Source organism: Vigna umbellata, chromosome 3, assembly GCF_029865625.1.
Source record: "Vigna umbellata cultivar VRB3 chromosome 3, Vumbellata_1.0, whole genome shotgun sequence".
In the NCBI taxonomy this organism is placed as follows: domain Eukaryota; kingdom Viridiplantae; phylum Streptophyta; class Magnoliopsida; order Fabales; family Fabaceae; genus Vigna; species Vigna umbellata.
Window position 1 is genome coordinate 23,358,145 of NC_142167.1, and position 20,537 is coordinate 23,378,681.

The 20,537-nt window shown below is 41.5% G+C and overlaps 2 protein-coding genes across 2 annotated transcripts; both read left to right on the plus strand.

The window, feature by feature from the left end:
* The first annotated feature begins 10,883 nt into the window (after window positions 1–10,883).
* Window positions 10,884–11,576, plus strand: LOC124832864 (uncharacterized). The gene has a single exon (XM_088109500.1). The coding sequence runs from the start codon at window positions 10,884–10,886 to the stop codon at window positions 11,574–11,576; it is 693 nt and encodes a 230-aa protein (XP_087965626.1).
* A 165-nt stretch (window positions 11,577–11,741) lies between these two features.
* On the plus strand, window positions 11,742–20,006 carry LOC124832839 (uncharacterized). The gene is made up of 6 exons (XM_088109501.1): window positions 11,742–13,785; window positions 13,891–14,423; window positions 14,791–15,360; window positions 18,127–18,300; window positions 18,787–19,072; window positions 19,972–20,006. Exons 1-6 carry the CDS (start codon window positions 11,742–11,744, stop codon window positions 20,004–20,006), a joined length of 3,642 nt encoding a protein of 1,213 aa, XP_087965627.1.
* Window positions 20,007–20,537: the final 531 nt, after the last annotated feature.

Sequence of the window (20,537 nt, forward strand, 5' to 3'; positions counted from 1 at the left end):
TATTTTTAAATCACCTCTTGAACTGATTAATCATTTTGCTATGTATTGAATTGCTTGGAAGATTTCTATAAGTATCTGCTTTATTTGATTTGTGTTGGATAATTTCTACTTCTTTTATTTATCCAGAATTCTTGAAAACTGTGTAAAATTCTTTTTGTTTTCTTGCGAGTTTTTATTTTTCTGTCTGCTGAGTTTTGTGTCACCTTCCCAAAAAGTTCTTTGAACCATTCCCTGATTTGCGTCTTAATTTTGCCCAGGAGTGCAAAAGACTAAGTGTGGTCTATTTTGATGAGTCATTATTTTGTTCACTTCACTTAGCTTATTGTACTAGAATTAATCAGGGAATTGAGCTTAAATATCTAGTATTTTCCTATTTTTCTGAATTGTGCTTAATTCGATCAGAAATTCTTATTTTAATTAATTTGAATTATCTGAGCTAATTATTTGCATTATAAATTACAGGAAAATTTTGAAAATGTTTTGGGACTACCATATAAATGTGACATAAATTTGTAGAAGCAAAATTGGTTTGGCAACATACACCACACAGCCTAGGACCCATTGGAAATTCTATTTTGCAAAGTTTTATTTTAAGCTTATATTTTGTAATGTGGTGTTAATTTTTTTGTAGTGACATTGCTACAACAACATAAAAACTCACGGCCAATATGCCTATTCATTCATTGTCAAATGATGAAGGATAATGGAAGGGCCACACTTCTAGAAGCACACGGCATATTCAATAAGCTAGCAAACATGGAAATATTGTTTTCAATGCATGCCACATGGATAAGCATTCTCGGCAAAACACAGACAGCTATCAAAGAGGAATCTACTTTCTTGAAATTTAACATATGGAGGGGACCGTTTAAGGAAGTGGAGGTCACGGTTTTCTCAATTATTTGGAAGAAGTTTCAGGGTGGCCATACGAAACAATTTATTTTGGTAAACATCAACCAAAGTAAATAAAAGTGGGAGCCACGATTGAAATCTCATAATGAATTCCAGAATGCTAAGGGAATGCCACGGCACAAGAAGCTTCACACCAGCTACAGCTTCACGCCAGCAGTAGAAGCAAGAACACGGACAGCAGCTTGGAAGCATGGAGGCTACAGCTGATTGGAGAAGAAGAGCATCCAGCTTGGTTGCAAGTCCAGCAAGCTTCAAACTCCAGCCGCCACTCTCAGTTTCCCAGTCCAGCAACCTCCATCAGTCCAGCACGTTGGAGAAGATGTATGCAGAGAAGAAGAAAGCCCACAGCTGGAAGGAGCTCACGTGATTTAATTGGCTGGATGGAAGAAACAACAACACATGAAGCAGCTCATCCATTGCACGTTCAAGAGGTGCACTCGGTGATGAATCTTGAAGCACGGAATCAACAGCTTGGAGGGAGGCTTTCAGCCAGCTGCACCACGGCCTGGTTTGACAGCAGAATAACGAAGCACCCAGCAGCAAGGAGCTGGAACAAAGAGTAGCTCACGTCCAGCCTCCATGCATCCAGACCTTCATCCAGGCTCAAGTATTCACACCATCCACCATCCAAGCTCCACCCGTCCAGCAGTGATTCTTCAGGTGAGCAGCAGCACAGCACCATTCCAGCACGTCCAAGGGAGCTTCACGGGAATGAGTTGAAGATGAAGCAGTAATCTATTCAGCAGATGATGTGTAGAAGATGACAAGATTAGTCTATACAAGTGGAGGGCCCCATTCCATTTCTTTGCAAACAGTTGAAAGAAGTCAAGAAAGATTGATACGGGAGCAACAAAAACAAAATCTTGGTGGAGACAAGGAAAGCTCACGGGTTCAGAATTCTGGGCTATAAAATGGAATGGGCAGCAAAGGAGAATTAAGTAGATTTTAGTGTAGTTTAGGTGTAGTCTAAGAAACTCATGGCCTAGAAAGAGGCTTCTGCCTCTTCCTTTTCCTTTTCCAGTACCAAGCTTAGTTTTTCATTTCACAGTCTGAAGAATTTTATTTCCGTAGTGTCACAGTCGTTGCTCATTTCATTCTCTCTTGTACGGTTAAAAATTTTAATTTAAGTATTCAATTTGTGATGAATTCCATTTTCAGTTAAATGTTTTTATCTGTTAAATTTATCGTTAATGTTTTTCTGCACTGTTAAATTATGTCAATGTATTTTTCAGTTCATTTTAATTTATTCGAATTCAAAAACACCAACAAAACCCCCACTTTCGTGTTTAAATCTGAGACTGAACCGAACAGAAATTGGTCCTTGAGAGACGACCTAGGAGTCACTTCCTAGTAATATACTGCATTAATTCGTGCACATCAAATTTGTATGACCGCGACAGTCATACCACTATGTTAGGTTCTTAGCTACTCACCCTTTCCTTTTGTGGTTGTAGTTCCACCTATGATGATCGTACTTGTACGGGAGTAGATGGCGTTGCAGATGAGGCAGAGGTGGAGTAGCCCGATGAGAGTTATGGGAATAACTATGGGGGATTTATCATGTTTGAAAGAAATTTTATGTGTTTGAATAACGAATTTGATATTTGTAAGGTTTTAACCTTATGTTGTAAGACACCTAGACTTTTGATGTTTAGTTTCGCGATGTTAAAAAAAATTGGTGTAAAAGTTTGGATTTTTGGGGTGTTACATTTGGTATCAGAGCGGTTCATCCTTAGGATGACCTCGGTGTTGTGGGTCTATCGTGTCTTCTCTGTGAAGAATTGAGCCTAAATGGTATAATGTCTCATTTTCTCCAAGTCTAGATAGTAGAGTATTGTGCCTAACTAAAGGTTTTGAGAACAGAAAACATCTTAATAAGAGTGATGAGGGTGCACACTCATGACTCTTACCAGAGATGATTTTTCCTTTCTTAAATATGAAGGTTTGGGGAAAGATAGAGTTGTGGTTCTAGTGTGGTTGTATTTAGAAATCTTGGTGTCAACACTCAATTTCGTCCGGGTTGATTAAATAAAATTTATTTTCACCGACAAAAGACATAAATAAAAAAAAATAAAAATAATAATAAAAAAAAAATAAATAAAAAAAAATACAAAAAAAGGGGTTTATAATAACAAAAAAAAAACAAAAAAATAAATAAAATGGCAATATAAAAAAAAAAAAAAAAGAAAGGGGACGTTCGTCCCAAGCGCCCATCCAGAGCTCCAAAAGAGAAGCACGTTCGTCCTTTGCATTATTCGACCGTTCGTTCATTCAACCTCTACGACGTTCGGTAACTCTCAGCTTTTAACCGTTCGTTCTTGATCATCACAGACGTTCGGCCAATCGGTCTCATGGACGTTCGGCAATCATTAGATCGTTCGTCATATACCGTTCGTCCGTACCTGACCATTAGCGTTCGTCCTGCATCATTGGGCGTTCGCTTTTTCCTCTTCGAAACGTTCGTCCTCCATGTGCGTTCGGTTTATATTTGTCTTATGAGCGTTCGGTCATCACTTGAACGCTCGGTTTCTCACTTGAACGCTCGGTTTCACTTTTGAACGTTCGTCCTTTTTCACTATTCGACCGTTCGGCCAGTATTCAAGCTTGCGAGCATTCGTCCTCTTTGATCAAGCGTTCATCCTCTGCCGTTCGTCCTTCCTCACTGTTGCTGAAAGCGTTCGTTCTTCCCACTGTTTCTGTGGCCGTTCGTCCAAACTGTTCAACCGTTCGTCCTTTCCCACTGTTGGTGTGGCCGCTCGTCCAAACAGTGACCGTTCGTCCAAATAGTGAGCGTACGTCCTTCCTCACTGTTGTTCAACCGTTCGTCCTTCCCCACTGTTGTTCAACCGTTCGTCCAAACTGTTCAACCGTTCGGTCGTTTTGTGTCAGTGAACGTTCGGTTCTGAAGTTATTTTATTCTCATTTGAACGTTCGGTGTTGACTGATGATTAGCGCTCGGTTTTGGGCGCTCATTATTGGGGTATGATGGTAATTAGCGTGCGATTTTGAACGTTCGGCCACTTACGTATTAGTGGCGTTCGTTCTTGATATGGCTTTGTTCTCAGTTAAGCGAGCGTCCATTGTCACCGTTCGGTTTAATATTCGGTTTGAATCTTAAGCGTTCGGTCTTTGGAGTAGTGTTTGTGTGCGTTCGTTTTTCTTTGGTTGACCTTGTGAACGTTCGTTCTTTTCTACTGTTTGCGTTCGGCCTGTATCAGATTGTCTCACCTCATGAGCGTTTGGTTTGAGCGTTCGTTCTTTTAATATGAAGGTTCGTTCATTTTCTGTTCGAACGAGCGTCCGAATAGTGGTGGCTGCACTTTAAATATGATCTGAACTTTCCACCGAGGATTCCCACCTCCAGCTGCCGCTGTCCGCCATTGACCGTCTGAAACCACTTACTGTATGGGTCTCTGGAGATTTAAAAAGGAAAAAGGAAGAAAATCAAGCTGCTGGACTTCACCTGAGTCTGCCTCCCACTTACCTCTGCTTCCCACTCACCTTTGACACCCTGTTTCCCCAATAATAAAATGTGAATGCATAGTGGATACCAGGGGGAAGAACAACACGCGCCCAAAGTATGGGTTTCTGAAGAAGAGAACTTTTTTTGTTGACACCTTCACTCTTGGTGGTCATCCACGTCAGTGCCCACCCGGTGCCCATCTTTCACCTCTGTAAAGGGCTTTCTGTACTACAAGATTCTGGATTCTCAGCAAAAGACGGAGGGGGGGAAAACAAAAGAAGTTAGCTAAAAAAAGAAGGGGGGGCACTCAAAAAAAAGAAAGGAGACAGAGGCTCCAGTTTCACCACGACCAATATCATCACCTTCATCTCCAACACCTAAAAACTCTCTTCCACGGTAGCCACACCAATCCAAAACTTTGACTCCTCTCGCCCGTAACCACTTCACCTCCTCTTCATTTTTTATTATCACCAACACACTACCGAATATCCATATTCAGCCCGCCATCTACATCCTTACCCTGGGGCCAATACCATCACTTTCATCTCCAACATTGTTCTACCACTGGACCTATAATTAACCCTTATACATTATCATCTCCATCCATATTCACCCATTGTCACAGCCACCCTCAAACACACTGCTGGAGACTCACAGCCCACACTCCCGACCCTTCATCATTCATCAGCTAACGACACGAAAAAGGAGTACAGGCTATGTTCAGAAAGGAGGATAAGTGAGGAGCATTGACTGTCGACTACAAGCGAGAGCAGAGTGCGAAATCGGTCCATAGAGATCAATCCAAGGAAGAAAAGGGGGAGCGGATTAGGAGAAGGATTATCCATTGTTGGGGGCAAACCTTACGGTTCAGCGGAGACCTGAGGGGAGAGGCGCATAGAGTTCAACAACAGAGGAAGGAGCTCCAAGAGGTAAGTAACATCCAATTTTCCAATTTACAATCACTGTTGAAATAACTTGCTTTTCTTGTGTGTGCTATGTTCTGTTTGTGTGTGATTTGTTGCTTGAATATTCCAAGCCGCGTATGCATGTATCACGGTCATTTTATTGTCTCCACCATGTTTCGACACCTGCAATGAATAAACCATCCACTCATTTTTTCGACTTCAAGAGTTTCTTCCTTTCCCTCACCCAATGCAGCGCTAGATTAAGAAGCAAACTTCCCCCTACTTCCTTTAGCCACCATCAACTGCTCGGATTCTCCACTCCTCTTATCATCGTGAACCACACCAAATCGGGGTCACCTGCAATTCTTCCTTCCTCTTTATTCACCTCTTCACCTAGTGCAACATGACCACGGCCCAACCTCAAACCTCCATTCTCCTTCACCCAATCATCATCTTAACACCAGCAACACTTAATTTCTAGGACCCGACATTTCAAACCCAATTCTCAGTCATCCCATCTTTGGTAAACATCGTCCCTCCTACACGCACAACTCTTAAGCTGTTTTGGATTCCCTCCCGATTTCGTTCACCAGACTGAATCCCTCTGAAAACGCCCCTACGAGTTCTCCACCCCTCGGCTCGTCATGCAAATTTTGCCTTCTCTCTTCACTCTTTTCACTCTACACAATCCCAATTTGCCAACCATGGCACTTTCTTCTGCAATTGTTTCCTCCAGATTCATACTTTCCCCACCTGCATCCTCTACGGTACCACTATTTTCTTCAACCATCATTGACAAAATCCCAAGTCAAAGCAGACTAGGTTTTCGAACCTCTATTTCCAAATTCCCAAAGGAGTCACGCGTCAGTGACGGTGGATGGGAACTATAGCTGCACTGGCGCGAGCGGAATCAAACCACGGAGGCACTAGGGCGGTCGGATCTGAAACAACGTTGGTGGCGGTGGAGTCGAGGTGAACGCCAGAGTTGGTCGCGTGTAGCAGTGGCAAATCGAAGCCGCGCACGGAGAAAGAAGAACTGTCGCGACCATCTTGATCCCGGTAACGAGTGGCGACCATCGAAGAATAGAAGACAGCGGCGCCGCGGTCGGTTGTGGTTCCGACGTCGCCTGAGTTTGCCGTCGACGCCGAGACCGGTAAAGGTCATCCCCTTTTGCGGTGGCTATGTGGGTGGAGGTGAATGTCTCTGGGTTTCTCTCTTTCAGAGGAGAAGATGGAGTCTTCTGCTGACTCAAATGGATGAAGTTAGAAGAACCCCTAATGGGTGGGATGAATTGGGAATAAACACTTCGGGCCGAGTCCCCTTGGCACCCCCATTTTTCACCTGCACACCCCATATTTCACTCACGCACCCCCTGTCCTTACCCTTGGGCTCAGACCCATGATAAAAAAAAAAGAAAGATGATAAAAAACAAAAGTTTTCTCTTTGTAACCCCTTGTACAGTAATCCTCACCCCTTTGTTTTATTTAGTAAACTTATTTTTGGTTTTTTATATAAAAATTATAAAAATTGTAAATAATAAAAATATATAAAACTTTAAAAAACATTTAATGTAATAAATATCGGTATGAGTACTCGTGCGATCGTACGCATCAGCCTAGTACTTATTGCCCAAATATAAAATAAATAAAAAGCTGTGTGAGTGCTCGTGCGATCGTACGCATCAGCCTAGTACTCATTACGCAAAACAATAAAAGGGAAAGCCGTGTGAGTGCTCGTGCGATCATACGCATCAGCCTAGTACTCATTACGCAAAACAATAAGAGGAAAAAGCCGTGTGAGTGCTCGTGCGATCGTACGCATCAGCCTAGTACTCATTACGCAAAACAATGAAGGAAAAAGCCGTGTGGGTGCTCGTGCGATCGTACGCATCAGCCTAGTACTCATTACGCAAAAAATATAAATATTACAATAAAAAATACCAAAAAAATATAAAAAAAAATCCTCGAAAACCAAAAACATCAACAATTTCAAACAACGAACAATATTGCCTTGTAGAACTACGTGATCCTTGATTCTCCATCAAAAGTGGAGATACGTAGGAGCAAGGCCAGTCCTTGTCAGGCTCACTCTCCCAAAAATCCAAATCATTTTCCAAACAATTTCTCAAACAATTTTCCAAACAATTTTCTCAAGCAGTTTTCAAAGAACTACGTAACCCTGATTTCTCACATGAGAATACGTAGGAGCAAGGTCAATCCTTGTCGGGCCCAAAAAACTAAAAAAATATTGTTTGTTTCTTTAGAGTTTTATTTAAAGGGAATGTTAAACACTTTGAAAACCACATCCACATTCGCGCATTTAGTTAAAGGTACTGCCTTAGGGCAGGCGTTGTAGGGTGCTGATACCTTCCCTACACGTAACCGACTCCCGAACCAAGAATCTGGTTCAATTTGACCATGCCTTATCATTTTATGGTTTTTCCGTAGTTTTCCAGAATAAACTATGGTGGCGACTCCAAAATCTCTTTTCAAAATATTTATTTATTCTTTTTATTGGATCGTTGTCCCGTCGCGATTCCGGTTGCGACAGATGGCGACTCCACTGGGGATCACCAGAGAGTCAAGCCATTTAATTAGATGTGCGAATTCAATGTGGTTTTTCTTTGTGTTTTTTTCCCCTTTTTTCTTTATCTTTGTTTGATATTTGTCATAATTGTATCTGTGTTTGTTTTGATTATATTGAACCCTAGGGTAGAAAACATGTTATATCTGCCTGGGAATTTTCTGGTTGTTTTGCAGGTGAGGGTTAGGGGTGTACAATTGCATTCTCCCTTCACACACACACATTATATGCATATCATGAGTGAGGCCCTATACCCGGGTCTGAGCGCAACTTAGAAATAGAGGGGTTGTGTAGCGGTGTCACTCTGGGATGTACTTCCTGTTTGGCTATCGTGAGAACCCCAGCCAGAGTCTGTTCTTTTCATTTGTGTCTCCACATCTAGTTGATTACTCTGACTGTTGTGGAGAAACAGTGAAAAGAGCCATAGCTCTGGTGGCCTGACTTAAGCATTAGGAAGCTATCCTTGTGAGTGCATATATTTGGCCTTAGAACTGCAGTCATCCAACCTTTGATAAGGCACAAAAGGGAGAAATGTGTATTCCTCTAACCCTCATACTGTTCATTCTATTTTCAAAAATAAATAAATAAATAAATCATAATGTCTTTGCATTCTCATGTTGTGCATGCTTTTTTGTTAATCATTTTATTTTACCTCACTTTAACATGCATCATTCGGTAACATGCTAATTTTAGGGGAAATCATCCAGTATTCACTTGATATCGCGAAGATGGAAGTCGATATAAGATCTGGTGCTACACAACATACTGAGTCCCTCATGTTAAGAAATAAATCTCACCTGAAGACTCACGGTGGAAACTTGACAAGTCTGATAAAGTTGGGCAGAAGGCTAAAAACCATAAAGAGACAAACCTTTAAGAAGAGATATGGTAACCTGTTGAGTCTAATGGAGGTAGAAGTGTCGTCGCCTGCTATCACAGCCTTCGCACAGTATTATGATTCCCCGCTAAGATGCTTCACCTTTCAAGATTTTCAGCTAGCACCAACTATAGAGGAGTTTGAGCACATTCTGGGAATGCCACTTGAGGGTACCACGCCATATCAGCATTTGGAACATCATGCCTCTATCGCGACTATTGCTGCCATAATGAAACTACATCCCAAAGAACTTGAAGACAGGTTGGTAACAAGGAATCAAGTACGTGGACTGACACAAGGATTTTTGGAGCAGCACTTGCATTATCTAGTAGAAGGGGAAGATTGGGAGACTTTCATGGATGTGTTAGCTCTTACCGTGTATGGCATCGTGTTGTTTCCTAAAGTAGAGGGCTTTGTGGATTATACCGCAATTGATGTTTTCGTGGCAAAAAAGACGAGATCTGAGAATCCCGTAACAGCGGTCCTTGCGGATGTTTATGGGACCATGAGTTTTTGCCACGAGAGAAAAGGGAGGAAAATACTTTGTTGTCTATCGGCGTTGTATGTGTGGATGACTGCGCGTCTATGTAAGGGGTCGGGTGATATCAGGTGTCCGTCGGAAGATCCTTCGCACCAGGGGCTCAAAGACAAAGGAGGGAATGAGTGGGCCCAATTCTTTGCCAGTTTGAATGGAGGAAAAGTAAGATGGCGTCTCCCTTGGCTTGAGACTAAGCCCTCCATCCATTATTGTGGCCCATTTTCCAATATACCCATCATAGGTACTCGATATTGCATAAATTATAACCCTATCTTGGTTCAAAGGCAATTCGGACATCCCATGAAAGGGGCACCCTCGCCGAAATACCTTACAATGTTATTCATCTATTATGAGGATGGGCACTTCACTGAAATATTGAGGAAAGTCAGAAGTGCTTGGGAAAATGTTATACGAGCAGAAAAGGATTTAAGATTGGGGGTGATGGACGACAAAATTAATTATCACACCTGGATCTGGGAAAGAGTAAAGGAAGTCAAATTGCCTTTCAAACCGATCGTTCATCAGCTAGCTAACGAAGGGCCATCCCAAGAACTAGAAAGCGATGAGGTGAAGCAATTGAAGATAGAGATGAAAAAACTGAGGGAGCAGAATGATAGGTTGGGAAAAGAATTGCAGACTGCGCGCAACGATTTGGTTGATATAAGGAATGATAAAGAAGAAAAAGCACAGGCCTATGAAGAAATTGTCAAAAGTCAGAAGGCTGAAAGAGCTTATACATTCCGATTGAAACAAGACCTCTTAACCGCGAGCAAAGAGCTGGCCATGAGAGTGAAGGAGAAAAACGCAGCATTAGAAGAGGGAAAACAATGGAGGCTCCTCTACGAAGAGGCCAAAAGAGACAAGCGAGAGGCTCTGAAGAGACTAAGAGAAGCGCAGGTTCAAATAGAAAAGGCGGGGCACGAGATGAAGGAAATGTCCTTATCCTTTGAAACAAGTATGAACCAAGAGCGCTGGAAGCTAGCAGAGGCAGAAGAAAAGCATTGCTCTATGATAAAACAAATGGAGGAGTACATTGAAGAGCAAGAGGAACGGTGGAGGTCAATGGAGCTTGGAGAGAGGCATCATGCCTTGGTAAAACAAATGAAAGACCACATCGCGATGCAAGAAGAGGCTGTGAAGCATTGGAAGGGAAGTTTTTCCCAATTGGCTATGTTGGCGAATGGAGCAATTGAAGACATTCCTAAGATGGTGTTGGACGCCGAAGCCACGACCCACTTTTGTAACCCGCCTCCCGAGATAATGCTTTTTATTAACCATTGTAAATGGCTAGTAGGCGAAATGAAGGCTTTCATTGCTCGGGTTAGGAAATGACTCATGTCTTGTTAGATTTTCTCTATATGAAAGACTTAAGATATTTTGTATGGTATCAACTTGTATCGATTTCCATCATTAACATTGTCGTGATCTTATGATTTCCACCTATCATTAGCATGCATCACATTTTTCCTTGTTCTTTCTCTCTCCCTTTTTCTCTCCTTTTTGTTTGAAGCATTTCATCTAACTTAAGTTAATAATAAAACAGTAAAAAAAAAACGGCCAACTTTCCACGACATGCCTACAGGACTCGAGCCAATTCAAGGATCATGGAAAGCTGGGAAGAGTCACAAGAATCCATCAAAGCTGAAATGAGTCAGTTGAAGGACCAGGTTGGACAAATCTTGGTTGCCCTTGAATCCCTGAAGGCTACTGGAGAGTCTTCTTCTACACTGTTTGGCGGGAATGCCCATTTTTATCCCCCGTTTTTCAATGCTACTAGCCAATCGATTCCTTTCCCGTTGTATGGGTTACCCTCGGGATATACTCCTCCCGTAGGAGAATATATTGAAGGGGGGCACGTGTCGTTTCCCATTCCTACAACTATTGATATCCCGCCAGTCACCACTCATGGACCTACCTCTGTGTCAGCTCCCTTGGTAAGTACTCAAACGAATGAACCGATCACAGTTGAAGGAACACGAGTGACTACGATACCGCACATAATTGTTAACCACGATTCTTCAGCAAGAGCCGCATCACAAACCGCGGCGCGTGCAGGAATCGACATCAGTAACGGTGCTAAAAACAGACTGGAGATTCTGGAGGAAAAAATGAGGGCTATTGAAGGGATGAAAAACTATGGGTTCGGAAATGTTACAAGACTAAGTTTGGTTCCTGGAGTAAAAATACCGTATAAGTTCAAGGCGCCCGAATTCGAGAAGTACAAGGGTGATACATGCCCTAAGAACCATCTGGCCATGTATTGCAGAAAAATGGCTGCGTACGCATATGACGACTAGTTACTCATCCATGTTTTCCAAGACAGTTTGGTTGGGGTAGCATTAAACTGGTATACTCACTTGGAGCCCTCTCGAATCCATTGTTGGGCAGATCTAGCCGACGCCTTTGTAAAACGGTATATATACAACACGCATGTAGCACCAGACCGTCTGCAATTACAGAATATGGGAAAGAAGGACAATGAGACCTTCAAGGAATATGCCCAACGGTGGAGAGAATTGGCCACACAAGTGGAGCCGCCTTTGTTTGAAAAAGAAATGGTGGCAATGTTTGTAAATACGCTTCAGCCACCATTTTATGAATATATGGTGGGGAATGTGTCCGCCAATTTCGCTGACGTCGTCATAATTGGCGAGAGGATAGAGATTGGGATGAAGAGCGGGAAGATTGCAAGTGGTCCATCTACGATGGAGAATTCTAAAAAGAAGCCTTCTTTCAATCCAGGAAAGAAAAAAGAGGGAGACGTGCATGCAACATTGGCAATGCCTGTATGGAGAGGTCAAGCTCCTTCTCAAAATTATAGACCATACCTAGGCCAACCTTCATATTCAGCCAATGCGGCTTTCGCTCATCCAATCAGGCCTCAACAACAACAAGGATTCTACCAATCACAACCCGTCACAAGCAATGCTTGGAGGACTGGGCCAAGTGCAAATCCAAATCCGAATGCAGGTCAAGGCGGTTATCCGGGAAGAACCCAGGAAAGAAACTTTGTCCACTTCACCCCCATCCCCATGACTTACACTGAATTATTACCTCACCTCGTCAAAAGGGGTCTGGTTGCTATATGCCCAATGATACCTCTGCAGCCTCCATACCCTAGGGGTTATGATGCAGATGCCAAGTGTAGTTATCACGGGGAAGGCGTGGGTCACTCAACTGAAAGGTGCATGGCTTTTAAACATAAAGTGCAGGCCCTGATTAACGCTGGGTGGCTAAAATTCCAAGAAGATAAACCTAGCATTGATACTAATCCGTTATCCGGACATGGTAATGCCTCGACAAATGCCATTGAAGTTAAGAAGCATGAACTGATAAGGGATGCAAGTAAGATCCGAAGTTCCAGAAGGTTTATTTTCAAGGAATTATTGAAGTTGGGATTTTTAAACGGGGCTTATGATTTGGAAAGAGTATGTGGACTCCATCCATGCACGGAACACTCTATCGAGGAATGCGTTGAATTTGAAAAGTTTCTACAAGATCTGCTTGATAGGAATCTGATGCAAGTGTGCTATGAAGACAAGTATGAGGAGGTGTTTGCACAAACTGGTATGGAGCCAGATGTAGCTTTGCCAGAGCCGTTGATAATCCGCTTCACTCGAACCACCCCTACACCAGTAATTCAAGGAAGATCACCCTTTGTCATCCATACACCAGTTCCTTTTCCTTACAAAAGCGATAAAGCTGTCCTTTGGAGGTATGGGACACATGTAGTCGATGAAGGACAGTGCATTGAAAGCCATTCCTCTAGCCAGGATCCAGTTGTTGAAAATATATCAGGCATCGGCGGAATGACGAGGAGTGGTCGAATCTTCACGCCACCAAATTTGACGGGAAGAGAAGCTAGTAATAATGAAACACCAATGGATGCAAATACTAAGGAGCATTTAAAGGGGAAAGGGGTGCAAGTAGAGGAGACCTCTGACAAGGCAGACAAGAAAGAAATCTCTGAGGAAGAGGCTTGCGAATTTTTAAAATTCATTCAACAGAGTGAATATAAGGTGGTGGAGCAGTTGAAACGCATGCCTGCTCGGATTTCCTTGTTAGAATTGCTTATGCATTCTACCTCTCATAGAAAGTTGTTGATGAAGGTACTCAGTGAGGCTCATGTCGAGCATGGTATTTCGTTGAACAAGTTTGAGGGTATCGTTGGCAACATCATCGCTAATAATTACCTCACCTTTACTGACGAGGAGATACCCACTGAGGGGAGAGGTCATAACAAGGCTCTTCATGTCTCCGTGAAATGTTTAGATCACATTATAGCACGTGTCTTGGTGGACAATGGTTCCTCTCTGAATGTCATGCCAAAATCGACATTGGAGAAGCTACCCTGTGAGGGAATGCATATGAAGCCAAGCTCCATGATTGTGAGGGCATTTGACGGCAGTAAAAGGGTAGTGATGGGAGAGATTGAATTGCCCGTTCAAGTTGGTCCTTGTGTCTTTCAGGTGACCTTTCAAGTTATGGACATCCTCCCGGCTTATAGTTGTTTGTTGGGTCGCCCGTGGATCCATTCTGCAGGAGTTGTGCCTTCCACACTACACCAAAAGCTGAAATATGTTATGGGAGATAAGCTGGTGATAATATCAGGAGACGAGGACCTCCTTATGAGCGGACCATCGTCCACGCGATATATTGAGGTGGCTGAGGAAGCTCCTGAAACTGCCTTCCAGTCATTGGAGATCGTGGGAAATGCCTATGTAGAGCCATTCCCAGCAAGCCCACATTTGTCACGTGCTTCTGTCATGATGGCCAAGGTCTTGCTGAAAGAGGGGTATATACCTGGTAAAGGTTTAGGCAAGCATGGGCAAGGGCGAACTTTCCCCCTAAAGGTCGTTCAGAATAGAAACCGATACGGCATAGGGTATGAGCCCAACAAAGAGGACAAGCGAAAGTTGATGGAGGAAAGGAGAGAGTACGGTCTGGCTCGTGTAGAAAGGCGTGAACCTCGGGTGGAAAAGATTGGTATTCGGGACATCAAGGAGAGCTTCCGTAGTGCTGGATGGATCAATGCGGGCCATATAGCCGCCGTGGAGGATGAAGATAGCTCTGAATGTTCAAGTTTCGTGCGGGCTTGCTCCCCAGCTGCACCACTCAACAATTGGGAAACTCTGAGTCTACCCGTGATGCTTAATTTGAATAAAATGTAATAGTTTTAATTAATCCTATGGCTTTACCCGGGGCTTTAGGATTCAAGACTTACGGGTTGATGTTTTGCTCTTGTGCTCAGCGTGATAATCAAATCGTGTTTGTTTGTGTTTATCATCATTTTGCATTCGTCATCGGTTTTTTTCCTTTTTTTATTTATTCTTTTTTAAATTCAAAAAATGCAGATATGACAATGAAAGTTTTGAAAATAACAATGTCGATATTCCTAATTTTGAGCACCCTATCGATAATACGGAAGATGATTATGAAGATGACCCGGAACCCTCTCCAGAGCTCTTGAGATTAGTGGAACAAGAGTCTAAAGAGATAAAACCCCATCAGGAGGATGTTGAAGTACTCAACTTGGGAGAGGAAGGAGAGATAAAGGAAGTAAAAATCGGTACTAGCATGAAAAAGGAAGTGAGGGAAGGGCTGCGAGCCCTACTGAAGGAGTTTAAGGATGTTTTCGCTTGGTCTTACAAAGACATGCCAGGGTTGGATACCGATATTGTGCAACACAAACTCCCACTTAAGCAAGAATGCCTTCCAGTCAAGCAAAGACTAAGAAGAATGAAACCAGAAATGTCATTGAAAATTAAGGAAGAGGTACAGAAGCAATTCGACGCAGGATTTCTGGCTGTGGCTAAATACCCACAATGGGTGGCAAATATTGTACCAGTGCCTAAGAAAGATGGAAAAGTTCGAATGTGTGTCGACTATCGTGATTTGAATCGTGCAAGTCCGAAGGATAACTTCCCGTTACCACACATCGACACTTTAGTTGACAATACAACCAAGTACTCGCTATTTTCGTTCATGGATGGTTTCTCGGGCTATAATCAGATTAAGATGGCGCCTGAGGACATGGAAAAGACGACCTTCATCACGTTGTGGGGGACCTTTTGTTATAAGGTAATGTCTTTCGGGCTCAAGAATGCCGGGGCAACATATCAAAGGGCGATGGTGACACTTTTTCATGATATGATGCACAAGGAGATTGAGGTTTATGTGGATGATATGATTGCAAAGTCTGAATCAGAAGAAGAACATGTCCTCAACTTGAAGAAATTATTTGAGAAATTGAGAAAGTATAAACTCAGGTTAAACCCTGCCAAATGCACATTTGGAGTAAAATCCGGGAAGTTGTTGGGCTTCGTGGTTAGCCAAAAGGGGATAGAAGTGGATTGATGAATCAATATTTTCTTCACTTCACTTGGTTTACTGTACTAGAATTAATCGGGGAGTTGTGCTTAATTGTCCAGTATTTTCCCATTTTTCTTAAATGTGCTTAATTCGATCAGAAATTCTTATTTTAATTAATTTGAATTATCTGAGATAATTATTTGCATTAGTAATTGAATGGAAAATTTTGGAAATATAAATTGGGACATTTGGAAAAACATTCTCACACTGTGTTTAGAAGAACCTGCACTGCATTTATTTATTCTGTGTGTTGATAAATATTTTTCTTGAATTTGCAATAGCTAAGGTCCATTGGAAAATTAATTTGTTGAAAGAAGACCACATGGACTCAAGGGAGCTCACGGTTTTTGTTTTTGAAGAAAGCTGCTGCCATTGTTCAAGCATTCACGGCCAACACATGCATGGAATTGGAAGGGATTAAATTGAAGTGGGAAACACATTCTCATGTAGGTGCATGGTCTTTGGAAGCAAGTGGAAATCAGAAAAACACCAAGCTAACTCACGGCTATCATCACACAAATGAGTAGTCTTCTTTCTTTTAGATGGGAGACAACATAAAAGAAGTAGGGGCCACCACCATTGGTTGAAGAAGAAATCAAAGTGGCTTAGAAAGACAACACCACACGGCATAACACATTTGCACCTCATGGCCAAAAACATTTCTCACGCATAAGACAAAAACAAAGGAAGAAATGGGAGACAACAAAGTAGAAAAATGGGGGCCACCATTACAAGAGCTTCTCACGGTTTTTTGTTGAAAGGATGACTTGGCAAAGCTCAACAAAATTAAGGAGTTTCCAGCTGGCCACATTCCACACGGTTTGCAACATTGGCAAGTCAACAAAAGGTAAAAAAAGGGGCACACTTACTCTTGGCTGGAACGTTTAGGAAGAGAGAGCAAATTCAGAATTTGGAGAAGCACAACATCACACGGCCAGCAGCAAACACAAGAAGCATTGGTTTGGACCAAGAAGCATTTGGAAGTCCAGCTGCCACTTGATGATTGGAAGGGAGACTGCATGCTTGCTGAAAAACATCTCTCGGTCCATGGATTCTAGGGAGAAGGAGAGAATGTTTTTCTTGGGAGAGGATGCAGAGGAGAACAAAAAGAGACCACGGCTTAGAGTTAAGGGAGCTCTCTCGGCAACTTCTCTTTGGGGGGAGGAGGCTCTTGGATTTTCTTTCATTTCCATTATTCTACACACAGAGAAGATACAAGGAGTACACCAAGCATGGATTGAAGGAGGAGAAAGCAAACTGGTGTGGAGACTGGAAGGAGAAGCATACGGCCAGGAGGAATCCAGGCACCACTTGTTTGTTCTTTTACTTTGAATGTTTTTACTTCAAGAGAACTGTAATGTGTTTTTCATGATGAATGAATTGGTTGATGTTTATTCCTTTTCTTGAATTCTGATTGCATATTTCATTTTGTTCCCTGTTCCTCTATAAAATCTCTTCTTGCATTTTGTAACCTCTGGGAAGGTGATTCACGGCCTTGTGTTGAACCAAAGAACAAGTTCATTTATTTTGCTTTTGCAGTAGAGTAGTAGATAGATTTCCATCCAGTAAAAGAAAATAACACAGTATAGAATGGAAGGTTACGGTTGAAGCAAAATGGTGTGCACGTTTCAATTTTATTTTCCTATTTGCTGTACTAAAATCTTGCACAATTTAAATTCAAAGTTAGTTTCATGTTGTTAAATTCTAGGATAGTTTACTGTTTTTTATTTTTCTGTTTTTAAATTTCTGCTGCAATTTAATTTTCTGTCGTTGTTTGCCTGCCGTTAAATTTTTACTGTTGTTTTCACTGTGTTGTTTGTGATTTCATTTTTAATCATTCGCCGTAATTTTGTTCTAAATATTTTGCTGCTGTAATGTTGATTGTGTTTTCATGATTGAAATTTACTGTTTTCTATTTTTACTTTACTGTTTTCTGTTTTTACTGTTTACTGTATTTTCGTTTTCTGTATTTTCTGTATTTCTGTATTTTCGTTTTACTGTTTCAGATCTGTTTTTAATGTTTCATGTTGCTGTATTTTCATTTTAATTGTACCAAGTTCGTTTTTACTGTTTTAATGTCGTTTTACTGTACTGTTTTGAAATTTATTTCGACGCTTTTTAATTTATCTGCAAACAAAACTTTCACAAACCCCCCCCACTTCGTGTTTAGATCTGAGACTGAACCCAATTTGGTCCTTGAGAGACGACCTAGGAGTCACTTCCTAGTAACTGTACTGCATTAATTATATGCACAACTTTTGCGAGAGGCGCGACACTCTCGTCAAAATGGCGCCGTTGCCGGGGATCAATAGTGGTTCAGTTTTAGGTTTTTTTTTTTGTTTTGTTAATATTTGTTGTATTAAATGTTTTGTCTCGTGTTGTGATGTGATGTTTTGTTTTCTGTATTCGTAACGTGTGTGTTTTGTCTGTTAAAAAAAAATGTGTTTTGTGTTTTATTTGCTTCGTGATTTTTAGTGTTTTTATTTGTCCATGTCTACCAATTTTGATTACGTGAATTCTGCTTATTCTGTCGATGCCTCTAGCTATGACTCTTATTCTGCATATTACTGTGATTTTAATTCTGCTGATTTCTATGATGAGAACAATATGTCTCATCCTCAAACTTTTGAGAGCTCCCTTTGGGAGCCGGTTCCACCTACAGAGGATGATTTTTATTATGTTCTAAGCACTGGACTGACATATTTGCTGCCTAAGTTTCATGGTTTTGCAGGAGAATGCCCACATAGACATTTGGAGGAGTTCCACATCATGTGCTCTTCAATGAAGCCTCCAGATGTCCCTCTTGATCACATTTTCTTGAGCGCATTTTCGCAGTCATTACAAGGAGCAGCTAAGGATCGGAAAGACTCTCTTCCTCTGAGATCCGTTACCGATTGGGGATATCTTGAGCATCAGTTTCTGAGCAAATTTTCCCTTGTGCAATATGCTTACAGCAACGGTCTTGGATGGAATGACCCTACTTTGGGATGGTATAATGCTCCACAGCATCAATATCAAGAACCACCATTCCAGAGTACTTTCATGCCTCCACCAGTCCAGCAATATCAGAGTCAGCAATATGATGCTCCTGTCGAAATAGCTCCTCAACATTCTACTTCTCAACCTACATTAAAGGAGTTACTGGAGCAAATGACCATGCAGAGCATTCAGTTTAAGAAGATCCAGCAGGAAACTCAAGCTTCCATGCAGAATCTGAGTGATCAGGTCGGGAAGATGGCCACTCAATTTACTGAGGAACAATTTCAAGATGACAGTGCCATCAACATAGGAGATGAGAACCAGAGTCACGTGCTCACTGCACCACCTACTTTCACATCGTCCTATGTTCCTGCTCTTGCACCTGAGAAGACTGCTAAAGATTTTGAGGACCAGACAAGAATAAGCAATAATTCTGAGCCAGGTAGACCACCTTCATCTTCCCACACTTTGCCAATCTTCAAGGAAGTGGAGGTAAGCATACCGCAAATGGATTATTCTGTTGATTGTGTTATTAATGATTATGTTGTTGATTGGTATGCTGATGATTGTACTGTTGATGGGCATGTTTTGAATTCTCACTCTCTACATGATGATAACCAAATTTTGATATCGAATCCGTATGTTTATTCTTCATACACTAAACATGAATCTGAGTCTGTGGTTGATATTGTTTCTGAATTTAAAAGTGATTCATGTTCTGAGAGTATAATTGAGGTTCAATATGATAATTTGGGTGTTATACCTCTGCATGTCAATACTTTGGAACCGCATCGCACTAACCCTATTGCAGGAGGCACACATGAATTTGATCAACATGCACCCACAGTAGAAGACAAAGGTGCAAGCATAAACAATAGGCATCTGCAGAACCCGCTCATCAACAATCTTTGTTTCTTAGATCCAGCTGTGGAAGACATTTCCCTGCTTGATCATATTTGGAGGATGAAGCAGTTTGTCCTCAAAAATTCTGTGCTGGATACTGAAGAGAAAGACCTCTCCCTACAAGTCCAAAATTGGCAACTGCCACCATAACCCAAGGGAGTTTTCTTTTTCCTTCTTCCCCATTTTCCTACTTTTATTGCACTTGTCCATGATCTGTTTCATGTTTTGATTGCTGATCTTATGCCTAGAACACATTGAGGACACTGTGTAGTTTAAGTGTGGTCTATTGGGGGAGATTCTGATTTTTCTTTGTTAGTTTTTGTTTTCTGTGTTAAATTTTTCATTTTGTGTGTTCAATTTTTTCTGTTTTAATTGGTTTTTAGTGTGTCTTTTGTGCAACTTTACATGTTTCTCTTGATTTATGGATTTTATTTGTAGATGTGTCCATCACTTCATTGATACTTGTGGGTTGAAATTCTTGCTTTTCTTTGCTTGGGAAGATGTTATGATGTTTGAGAGGTTGATTGATTGTGACAGAAATTACCCTGTGCGAGATTTGAGCCACTTTCTTTCTTGCGTGTGATATGTCTCTTGATTGTTTGCACATATGTCTTGGCTTGACTCTTATTGATAATTCTCGATTAATATGCATGTTTGGAAATGATAAAGGCATTTTTGTTCTTGAGCCTCTCTAGCCAAATAAGCCTACCCTGTTATAATCCTTTGATAACCCATTTTGAGCCTATACTTTCCTCAATTCTTTGTTTTGAAGCTCATACACTAGCCCTAAGTGAAAACCCATGATTACCTTAACCTTAGGGAATTTTGGAGCTTTAGAAGTGTTTTGGAAACAAGTGTGGTCTCCCTGGGGATTCTTATGAATTGGTTAAATTGGCTCTTCTTCTTGTTTTGTGGTTGCAAATGTGTTGTGTATTTTATGTCTTACAGTTGAGTCCTGAAGAAAGAAAAGAAAGAGACAGGATGAAAAAAAAAATAGAGAAAAA